The sequence below is a fragment of the Ptychodera flava genome, unplaced genomic scaffold (genome assembly GCF_041260155.1).
Source record: "Ptychodera flava strain L36383 unplaced genomic scaffold, AS_Pfla_20210202 Scaffold_45__1_contigs__length_1260105_pilon, whole genome shotgun sequence".
Taxonomy (NCBI): domain Eukaryota; kingdom Metazoa; phylum Hemichordata; class Enteropneusta; family Ptychoderidae; genus Ptychodera; species Ptychodera flava.
The window spans coordinates 1,197,501-1,209,536 of record NW_027248367.1 but is presented as its reverse complement, the minus strand read 5'-3'; the positions used below and the strand labels follow the sequence as shown (position 1 = coordinate 1,209,536).

The following is a 12,036-nucleotide window of genomic DNA, read 5'->3' as shown; positions in this document are numbered from 1 at the left end:
GATTTTGCCAACTACACAAGGCCGTAGATAAACATTATATCTACTGTTGAACTGGTTCATGTAGGTGTTCATTCTATCAATAACTAAGATTTACAAGTTGACGTGTCAGTACACAAGTACCATGGCAGACAAAAGTCAGAAAAAACTGAACCTTAAACCCATTTCTTTACTGTTTCAATACAGAAAGGCAATCATGTGACTGGTAATGCAAACACACCTATATGTTGTCAGCAAAATGGTACACAATGCATGACAGGCAAAGGTCAGCGACAACGGAACTATGGACCCATTTGTTTTACGTTTCAACAGAGCAGCAACACAATCAGTTTGTTATAAATCATGTGACTTAAGTGTTGCATACCTTCATGTTCTAAGCAAACACAGCAACATTAAAAACACCTTTTGTGTCAAATTTTACCATATAGTCAGGGATATTTGTTAATGTTTTGCTTTCTTTTGTTACTCAGAGCTTCAAAGGACTAATCTGCTTTGGAAGTTCAGAAGATGCAGATGCCTATTTGTGACAGTTGAAACTCTGCAGAGCCGTAACAACATAGGTATCGTGTAATTTCTCTATTCAGTATCAAATGTTTACATACCTGTCAATGTGTTCATCGTAAAGCAAACCCTTTTGGGTGTTTTGAGGCTTCCTTTTTGAATTTTTGTGTAATCAATTGCAAGCCATTTTATACATTGTATTTCTATAACTTTCCTTTCCACAGAATTATAATATATACACACATTTGAAATTATCTGTTAATACATATTTCTATTTAATTTCGGCATAATGTGATCTATCTGATGAAGATCTGTGCTTGTGAAGAAGTCAACACATTGTACAGGAATTTTCAATAAAAGGCAGCTGATAATATGTAGCATCCTTTAAAATTCTGAAATTTGATAAATTTTGGTATAATTCAAGTGATAACAGTATTTAGTAGTAAAAAACGGTAACTGACAACTAAATTTGATGTTTGAAAAACAATGCAAATTAGAGGACCTGATATTACCATTTATCTTGTCTTGTGTATCTTATAATGAAGTTGCTTATTGTCATTTATTTATTCTTGGGAACATTACTTTGTTAAAATGTTAAGTATTTCAACTAACAATTGTTGACAAACAATCATCAGAATAGTATAAGTTTTTGTAAATGACCACTACATTCAACGACTGCTTGTATACATTTTCCCAAACACAAAGTGATATATTTTTATGTCTCTCTCCGCTCATTCTCATATGACGTGTACCAGGAAACACATTAGTTTTGGACTTACATGGGACTATGGTGATGGTTGTAACGTTAAAATGATAGCATTCACGTAACTCAGGCTTACGGTTTTGTAAGCATATTTTTATACAAAAACAGACTAAATCTTACTAACATCATTGCCAAAAGGTGTATTTTCTGAAACACACAAAAGAAAAGTACTACTGTATCAACTTCTACAATGACATTAATGAAATATATCAAACAATTTTACTGCAGCTTAGCAATATTGTCATTTCATAAACTATATTCAAGAGTTGAAGGAAACACTTACTTCATAAATTCTGCTCTGTTGATCATTATGTAGTGTACCACTGATCACAAATTTTAGTCATATCAATCTAATAATATCAATCAATCAATAATAATATCAATAATAATATAATATAATATCAATAATAATCAATAATAATATCAGTTATCACTATACAAATATTTCTCCCGTCAATGCTGTCAACTTATTTTTTTTCTTCTAGGGACAATGGCAGACACACTTTCTGAAGCACTGCTTGTATCAACATCATGGAATACAGCATCAGATGACCTGACATCACAACCAACTAGAACACTGGTCAAAGATTTCTGTGAAAACACACTGAAGTCTGATGAAGTTTCTAAACTCTACTGTACTGTCCTTGATGTTGAAGTCAGTGAAGACCAGAAGAAAGATGCAGAGAGTGTTGGAGTTACTCTGATTCCAGCTACAAGAGACAAGTGGTCAGATCCTGAAGGAGACCCACCTGCACCAACCTGGTTAGTCAATCATGACAGATACTACCCACGACTGAAAGAGTTGCAGCATATAAAACATGTAGTCAGCTTTTCTCCCAAGACAAAGAATGCAGCAGCTGCTATCCATGAAAGTATTTTCCCTCAAGCTCAGTTACACCAACTATCTCCTCCTGAGCGAAATGGGGTCTTGTTTACTTTTGACATTTGGAATAAGGATGCTTGTGGACTGACCAACTATCACAGGACTATAATCCATGACTTCTGTGTCAGGAAGGCCAAGGCTGGAGAACACCTCACTGCATATTCCACTGTTATAGATGTAGAACTCAGTGAAGACCAGACAATAGACGCTAAGAAATGTGGAGTTACATTGATTCCTGCACAACGGAAGAAGGGTGCTAATCAGCAAAAGCTAGAGTGGTTGATGGAGCATCAGAGTCGTTACCCTGACCTTTGTAAATTGGAGAACATCAAGTACGTGGTGGGTTATGCTCCAAAGACAGGATGGGCTGCTGCAGATATAAGGGAAAAGCTGTTCCCTCATGCAAAGCTTGTCTTGATTAATCATGCCCTTCCAGAAACAAACTGCCTTTGTAAGGATGATGGTCATGAGGCTGAATTAGAGGACGATATGTTGGAAATGGCAAGGGAAGCTGATATGCTGTTTTCAATTGGTCCTAAAATATATGAGTACTTTGAAAATGCCTACAGGGCAAATATTGACGACAGGCAACTTTCAGATATCCCTCATGAAGAGATTCTTCCAAAACCTGGACAAGTTTACTTTGATAGTAAAGTTGTGACTGGAAGAGACACTGGAGCTCGCAGTATATTGACATACGGACAGCTTGACACAGAGGAAGCCTTGAAAACTTGTGAATCAATAGCTGCGTCTATTGGAAATGTTGCTAACGCATTCAACGCAGTTAATAAGGTGTGCCCAGACTGGAAGATTAAGGGTTTTTCCGAGGAGGATATGAAGAAAACAAGAAGTCTTCTCACTGAAAAACTTAACAGTGCTCATGTCATGCCAAAACTCTATCCAACCTATTCAGTAAAGAAATTGTTACAAGTTCTTCAACAGTCTCACCTCTGCCTTCCTCCATCATGCTACACCGACTACAGTTTTGAAGGCTTGGAAGCAATGGCAGCTGGTCTACCAACAAGAGTCCAGGATGATTCACACATAGCTTGTATGATTGAAAAACACTTTCCAATGCATACAGATTTATGTGTCATGACACGTCAGCAGACATGCATGGACCAGAAAATATCCAGATGTCTAACTTCCAACACTGAAGCATTTGATCATGCGAAGATACTCAAAGAAGATTTCAGTCAGAGTGAAGTGGTCACGAAAAGCTTGGCAAAATTTGCTTCTGTATTCAAAGAGGAGAAAAGGACCAAGGAATCAGGTACATTGTAGGCGAACAACAATATAATATTTATTAAAGATTACCCGTAAACATTAAACCCGTGATGTAAAATGCATGATGTACATGTACATCATGTATTTTGAGATAGTCAGTGTGTCGCGGTGACTTTTTTTTTCCTCGCGTACGGCATACGCATTAGTCTGCTAAAATTGCGTATAGGCTGTATTTGAGTGCGTAATTTCACTTCCGCACTCGATTGATGGAAAAAAAACTGACTACAAAATACAACGTGCCGTTCAATAAACCTACACTACATATTCGGATTGTACGATGTAAGATTATTTTCATGAAAACAGTTCAACGAACACTTGAACAACTGGGCATTGTTTCAAACATGCTGAAACGTAACAGCACAGGGTATTTTTTGGTAACCGGTGCATCATCATCACGGCTCACGGCTTCACTGTGGCACTGATCCCCTGTTGTTGTATCGGGACAATATGTCATGGATTCCGACATGGGTTCAACTTCACTGCACTTCTCCGTGTTCTCCATGTTGGGTTGCCCGGTAGTGTCTTTCGAATGACCCTCTGAATCATTTTTTTCACGGACTCGTAGAGCAAAGTTGAAAGAAAATAGAGTTGTCTGCTTCGACGCCATGCTGCATGTGTGCTTTGATCAAATTGGGGACAGAAAGACGCGATGAGAGTGCACAGTTGGCATTTAATTTGTTGCAACATTTCTGTCAATCACTCACTTTGTGTCAAAAGTTTCAGAAACTATCGCTCGCTTGAAAATTAGCAACGTAATTTACAGGCACAGCTGACATGATAACGTGCCTTTGAACTACGATGCCGATTTTTCAGACCACGCCCAGAGAATCCGAAACTTTCCACACAAAATGAGTGATTGACAGAAATGTGTTGCAACAAATTTAATGTCAAGCGGGCACTCTTCTCGTCTGGTTGTCGCCTAAGCTCAGTCGTGGGGAAACATTTTACTGTTATCCTTTGCGTATAGAAAACGCATAACAATGGACAAAATGCGTACAGGGTCAATTTCAAAGCGTAAATACGCATGATTTTTGCGTAAACGCGAACTCTGGATAGTAGTGTATGTCTCCTTGTATTCAGTAGAAATCCAATGATAAAATATGCCATGGCGACACAAAATTCCGATAGGAAGCGTTTGGGCTTTAGTTCAACTCGCCTGTTTCTTCGCCACTAGAATAGTGGCAGTATAATTTGAAGATTGCTAGTATGATATACATAACTGGAGCTGAAGCCCCTAAAACAGCTATTTTTATCTGATACCTGAACAATGCAATTAAGGTAGAGCCATGAAATAATAATCATACAAAATTGTTCAACAGAATATTATTAACCATCTTTATGCAAAAGGTTTTATGTTTTTCATTCTGCTTCATAATATTATATAGCAGGTATGTAAGGGTAGCTCAAACCCCTAACTGGGACCGCCAACTGGGACTCCCAGTTGGCTTAAAATGCACTCTGGGACCGGTCCCAGTTCGCTTCTGGGACCGGTCCCAGTTCGCTTCTGGGACCGGTCCCAGTTGGCCTCTGGGACCGGTCCCAGTTGGCTTCCAGGACCAGTCCCAGTTGGCTTCAAAATTAACTCTTGGACCGCGGCCGCGGTCCTAGTTGGCCTCCAGGATCAGTCCCAGTACACTTCGAGGGACACATCCAATTTGTGAACTGGGACCATTATGAAAAAATCCAGTTACTGGTACTTCATACTAACAATCTGTTAATGTTTTCATCTTTTTACCCTGCCATAATCGTAGGTATAAGCGACATTTAATAGATCGATCCCAACTACTAAAGGCCAAAGTAATTTAATTCTTTGTTTTGCATCTGTGTGCACATACTAGGGTTTTTTCTACTGCCAATGGTTTGAATAGGATTTTACTGAGTAGCTTTCCTGTTTACAAAATTTCACATCTTGTAGTATAACTTATTATGATCATGATGAAAGGAAGTTTCTGATGATTTTTGAATAGGCACTTATGTTGTTACATGGAAATAATCAAAATATAGCTTTGTGTTTTATTTTTCTTGTATGTGTGTTTGTACCTTCTTCCCGCTTATATTTTCAAAGATTTGAGCGGGCGCAAAACAAAGACTTTGATTACTTTCGCATAACTGTGATGTACACATCTTAGCAGTAGCAGGTACTGTGCTATGGTGTGTGTTTGAAATCTTACTGCACGGATCACGTTGATAGAGAGACTGTGTACTGAATCAGATGAAAAGGAGATGAAAATAATTGTGCAAGACTAGCATTAACTCAGTCAAGGCTTTCATTACATTAAAAACAGCAAACAAAACATTTAACGAAAACCCGCTGTGTTTTAATAGAATTGCAATTCACTTGCAGTATATGACTGATATCTTAATTTGGACCTAGTTATATTTCTGAACAGATAGACACAAATAGGAGAGGGGCAACCATTAGTGCATGCATGTACTGGTACAGCAGAATCATTTCATTGTGATGCGAGGAAAAAATAGACATCAATGAGGTGATAATAGTCCCATTACATTTTAAGACAAAGGTTTTGAATATACAAGTCAACAACATGCACTGCTTCAAAACTTCATTGACAGCTAGTAGCTATATGTAGTATACGCTGTCTCAGTGTTTTCTATTTCAGTCTGTATGTCTGTCATAGCTCTATGGAGCTACGAGTCCAGAATTGAAATGAGACCTGACTGTCCTAGATGAAACAGGGAGATGTTAGCTTTCCCACACAAAAACATATTACATAATTTTCACAACAGCACAGAGAATATGAATAAAACAAGTGCATACAATTGCTACAAAAGGCATATAGTGGGATGGGAAACTTCTTTCCCATTAAGATTATGGTTTCGTCATTACAGCATGCGAGGTACCTTACCTCCATGGTACAGTTCATTTGATACAAGTGTGTTTTCCCCGCAATCATAATGGTCCCAGTTACGTCGAGCTAGTACGCTTCTGGGACCGGTCCCAGTTTGCTTCTGGGACCGGTCCTAGAGGCCAACTGGGACCGGTCCCAGTTCGCTTCTGGGACCGGTCCCAGAAGTGAACTGGGACCGGTCCCAGAGTGCATTTTAAGCAAACTGGGAGTCCCAGTTGGCGGTCCCATTTGGGGGTTTGAGCTACCCTTACATACCTCGCCCTATATACTCAGCCCTTGGTGTCGTGCCAGACGTTGAGATTAAAAATGTTATTTGTATCGATTCATGATTAGTAATCATAAAAGATAAATATAATTAATTGTTACTTTCTATATACGTTTGTACAAGTATGACCGGTTTACCCTCTGATGACAGTTCACGTAAACGATGTCAACCCTGTAGGTATAGATTTTCTGTTAGGTGTAAAAAAGTTTGACATAAATTTGCAATATTTACCATGATTTCTATCTATTGTGTTTAACAAGGGACGTATTGTGCCATCATTAACGCAAAGGAACGACACGGAGGCAAGTGTTTGGCCGAAATCCGGGGTTATGTATGTACCGTCACGGCGGGGGCGTCAAGGCGTCATGGCGGCCTGGACGGCGGTACCTTGAGACTCCTGGCACCGTGCGTCAGGCAACGTGCTACAGGGGCACCCGCTACAGGCCCATGACAGTACCCCCCTGGAACTTTATTGTGGAAAAGCCATCAAAATAGTGAGATACAATATTCTTTTATTGTGAGCTGCTACCCTGCAGCGAGGCACTTTTTTTTTTTGCGGAGGGTGGGTGGGAATTTTGCGGTGTGAACTTGAGCGTGGCAGAGATTGAAATGGACGAAATATAGCTTTGAACACACTGATGTGCGCATGGATAATGACGTGGAAAGGGTGATGTAATTTGTTGAGATAACGGTAATCGGGGCGGTTGGTAGATTAGGTTACGTCTCAAATGCATCCAGAAGTGTAAAGGTAGGTGACGCATGGTGACCCATACATGTCAAGGTCTAAACCCTTCCCCCCGTGTCCCTCCAGACGTTAACAATGATTATAGCAAGCCATAATCACCCATTAACGCAAAGGAACGACACGGAGGCAAGTGTTTGGCCGAAATCCGGGGTTATGTATGTACCGTCACGGCGGGGACGTCAAGACTCATGGCGGCCTGGACGGCGGTACCAGACTCCTGGCACCGTGCGTCAGGCAACGTGCTACCGGGCGCCCGCTACAGGCCCATGACAGTACCCCCCAAATTACGGCCAAGGTGCGGACATGCATGGCCGCGGCGCGGCGGCAATGCCGCCCCCCCCCGTGGTGACCATGCGCCACTGGGAGTCGTCTCCTAATATATGTTTATTGTTCCTACATTTCATGTCTCTACAGTTCATGTAGCGTTATTACAACGTTGGCATTGTCCACCGCGAACTGAGATCCTACATCGACTTGCTGGCGTGTCGCGAGTGCCTTCGGCACTACGTCAAGGGTCTCCCGCGGCGTCTTGATGTAGATCTGGTACGCGTCACTCCGCCATCTGCCAGTGTCTTTATGAGCCAGTCAGGCAGCCGGCTTCGGCAGCAGTTGTGGCTGCACCACTGCGGAAACTATGTGTCGCGTACATTTTAGCATCGAAATCCCTGCCTGGGTAGCAGTTCCCGCAGCATAGGTTCAGTCTTTTTCGCGTAAGCCATGTGCCATCCGCGAATTGGAACGCCTGGTTCTTCAGGGCACATGTATCGCGGTTCCCGGTATATTTCCAATAGGCGCTGACCGCACACACAGAGGTCCCGGTCGGAGCAATACGGATGGTGTGCCCACGCGCGTACGGGTCAGTCTTTGATGACTTTTATCCTGATTTCGATCACGTCCGTTAGCACATGTCCCGGGCGAGTAATGTGGCGTGTACGTTGAATTCCGTAGGTGATCGCAGCGGTGAACTCGCTTACCCTCAGAAAGCCGTAGAATGCCAGCGTGAAGCTCGCCCATACCATGAGCTTGTCATTGCTGCACATGTCGGCACGCTGACGCAGGCATTCCTTGAGGCGACGGAGCAGGTCAATGGTGATTGGTAGTCGTGGCCGGCGCACTTCTCCAATGCTTCTCCTGATTCCTTGCAGTGTTCGTTGCAGGAGAGCGTGCGTTGTTACGTCGTCGGCATACCCGCGTTCAACGTGGTGATGCATCACCCCGGCTAGGTACATCTTAATGGTTCGGTATGCTAGTCCTCGATTTGCCAGGTTCGTAACGAAGAGTATGGCTGTCCTGATCGTGACAGGCAAGGCCGTTAGTCCGTGTGACAAGCAGAAATCCATGTAACACTTTTGTCCTACCTGGTATGTGCGTCGCGTGTTCCCTGCCACACTGTTATGGATATAGGCAGTTGCTAGTTCCGTCAGTTGTTGTGTAGCAAGCGGGATGGACATAGTCGTGTTGGTACAGGTGTGGGGCTGGCATCCGCTTCGGGCACCAATGCTCGGAACCTCTCCTAAACGAGAAAGTGCATCAGCAATTGAGTTATCAATTCCACTGACGTTGGCGATCATGACATGGAAATTTCCTTTGGCTGCCTCATAAAGATGCTCCTTACTAGTTGCATGATGTCAGGGCATCTCGTAGTGCCTTTTTTCAAGATGTGCACGACGGTTTGATTGTCACAATGAAACAGCACTCGGCAGCTATTGCCAGCGATGCCCCCAAATTGAACAAGCGACTAGTATTGGGTACATCTCCTTCCATTCGATTGAGGCTTGAAGAGAGCCAGGCCATGCAACGTGAACCAATGCCCAGCGTGGTAGTCACCGGAGCCAAAAGTGCCCGAGGCGTCGGTGTAGAGTTCAAGGTCGCGAGAGAGGGTCCACTTTGTTTCGAGGAATGAGGCCGTGCCGTTCCATGTCGGTAGGAAGTCGCACCACCATTTCGCGTCAAGGCGGAAAGCGTCAGATAGTGTGATCGTGTCGCGCAACTTGCGTACAGTTGTGCTTAAGTCAATCATGCGGCGGAGGAAGATGCGACCAGTGGGAATGCACTTGCATGCAAAACTGAGGGTGCCGATGAGGGATAGCAACTCCCGTTTAGTGCATGGAGTGTTGGTGGAGCCAAGTGGGAAGTGTTTGAAGCAGGTCCTGTAGCTTGTCGTCTGGTAAGCGTAGTGTCATTGTAACAGTGTCCAATGTGATGCCACGGAACGTCATGGTGGGTGATGGGCCTTCGACTTTTTCTGGGGGATGGGTATCTCGAGGTCGCGGCATGTGTTGAGCATGGTGTCAAGGAGGTACTGGCATCGCGGGGAGTTGGGGGGGGGCAGCGCCAAAGTAGTCATCCAGGTAATGCAGTAAGTCCTGATCGAGTGTTTGCTCTGTGTTTGACAATCCAGAGGAGTGCTTTGGCCTGGCGGTTGTGATGCAGAGCGAAGGCCAAAGGGGAGCACGCGATCGAAGAAGAACAGTCCTTGCCATTTAAAGCCGAGGAGGTGCCAGTCCGCCTTCCGTACTGGGCACAGTCGGAACGCGTGCTTAATGTCCACTTTTGTGATGAGTGCATCTTGGCCAAGTCTCTGTAATATCGCGACGGCATCGTCAACGCGGGAGTAGGTGAGGGTGTAGTCTTCTTTGTTGATGTAGTGGTTGACACTATCGTTTCGTGGTTGGGATAGGTCCATATTATGCGGTGGCCGCCTGATTTTTTAGGCCGAAGTCCAAGCGAGTTTACAACGAAGTTTGGCAGAGTTGGCACGGCAAACGGGCCTATTGTGTGGCCGAGGCCCAGTTCTTTTGTTATGGCGGTGGTGACGGCATCCGGATCGATCATTGCGGACTGGGCGTTGCGAGTGTAGCGTGGTGCGCGGTTCCCACCGAAGCCGATGTCGGCACCATGAGTGAGGTCGTGGATGAGGCTGGCTGTGAATTGTTTGTGCGAGTGGTCGTGCAGGCCAGCTGAGAGCTTAGTTAGGTTGATTGGCGTTGTCGGCTGTAGCATGGCGATTGTCGCTGTGTGGACGGTCGCTCCCTCGAAAGGGCTGGGGGGTCTCTGATTTGATGCGTTGGTGGTGATGCTGAGCACCGTCACGTCTGTCGAGTTACACACGGAGCACTTGTGTAGTCTGCCATAGTTACAGGGTGTCTTGCATGTGCCTCGGTTGAAAGAACGACATACCTGAGGTTGGTCAGACTGTTTCTTGTTCGCTGGGCTCTCCCAGTAGAACGGGTTGGAGGTGCTGCTGCTGCTCGGTTTGGGCAATCAGTCTTCACATGACCATGTTGGCCACAGGCGAAGCACGAAGGACGCAGGAGGTGTGGCTGGTTTTGGAAGTACTGGAAGTTGAGGTCTGGGTTTGGCTGGCTCCAGTTGGCCCTATCTGGGTAGTGGGAAGCGTTCAGGCGGAAGTGTTTGTCATACGCTAGCCAGGCCTCCGGCTTGTAGGCAGCAGCTTTGGAGGCGAGGAAACGAAGGTAGTTGGCCATGGGGATCGCCAAATGTGGGTAGTAGAATGTACGATAGGAGGAAAAGACGAGGAAGCACTGTAACCAGGTGTCAAAGTCGTCGATGGCTTTCCGCTTCACCTCGGTTGTGAACGTGGCGACGCCACGGTTGTCTGGGTCGAAAGCTACTTGTGTCTTGGTAGCCTGGGATGAGTTGGGGGCTAGGGCATCAGGGTGTTGCCCGTTGGCCCGGCTCTAGGTGGTGGGTGCCATGGCGGTGCGTTGTGACCAGCTGGCTGGGCGGGTTGACTGTAGGGCGCGGCCATATTGCTCGTGTTGTTGTTATGAGGTGCGCCGCTAGCGGTGGAGTTATCCCGGATGTGCGCAGCGCCACCACTGGTGGTCAAGTCGGGTGGGGTAGCTGTAATGGTGGGTTGGTATTCATTAATGTGATTAGGGAGATGAGTACTTGGGTGGGCTTGAGTAGGTAGCGAGCTGGACAGAGCGGCGAGCGTCGCCGGCCCAGCGACGACGACTGAAGCAGGTGATAGTGCACCAACGGCTGTATCAGTTGGCTGGACTTGCAAGTTGGACGTCGGGATGGGCGCCGTTGCTTTGGCGTTGCTGGTAGTTGGCTGCCGTAGTTCACATTGGATTGAGTCAATGGCGCTTGCAATGCGGGTTTCTATCAGTTTGGCGATGTGGTCTGACATACTTGGGTCAGCTGCCGGTGCGGCAGTTGTCGGCATGTCGACGGCAGGGTTGGTTGGTGTGGTTTCCGTCAGTACTGACTAGAGTAGGTATTTGTCGAGGTGCGCTGGGCGTCTTTTCGACCCCGTCGATGTATGGGTGGCCGCCCGGGCGTAGGCGCGGCCCTTGCTTTTCTTAGTTTTTGGCATGGTGAATTTTGCGGTGTGAACTTGAGCGTGGCAGACATTGAAATGGACGATATATAGCTTTGATCACACTGGTGTGCGCATGGATAATGACGTGGAAAGGGTGATGCAATTTGTTTAGATAACGGTAAATGATGGCAGTTGGTAGATTAGGTTACGTCTCAAATGCATCCAGAAGTGGTACGGCAGGTGACGCATGGTGACCCATACATGTCAAGGTCTAAACCCTTCCCCCTGTGTCCCTCCAGACGTTAACAATGATTATAGCAAGCCATAATCACCCATTAACTTTGCAATAGTAACTGTCTTGCTAACTTCCGATATTGTAAGCTGAAAACCAGCGTTACTTCTAAAAACGGGTAAATTTTGCACATAGTTATTGA

At 45.1% G+C, this 12,036-nt stretch overlaps 1 protein-coding gene across 1 annotated transcript in view; it reads left to right on the top strand.

The window, feature by feature from the left end:
• The window catches only part of LOC139128151 (uro-adherence factor A-like), a 44,019-nt gene that overhangs the window by 12,532 nt on the left and 19,451 nt on the right, over positions 1–12,036 (top strand). The window contains exons 2-3 of the mRNA XM_070693988.1: positions 468–557; positions 1,747–3,417. Of these exons, the coding sequence (XP_070550089.1) occupies positions 1,752–3,417 (1,666 nt within the window). The 5' untranslated portion in view covers positions 468–557; positions 1,747–1,751. The remainder of the gene's footprint in view (positions 1–467; positions 558–1,746; positions 3,418–12,036) is intronic.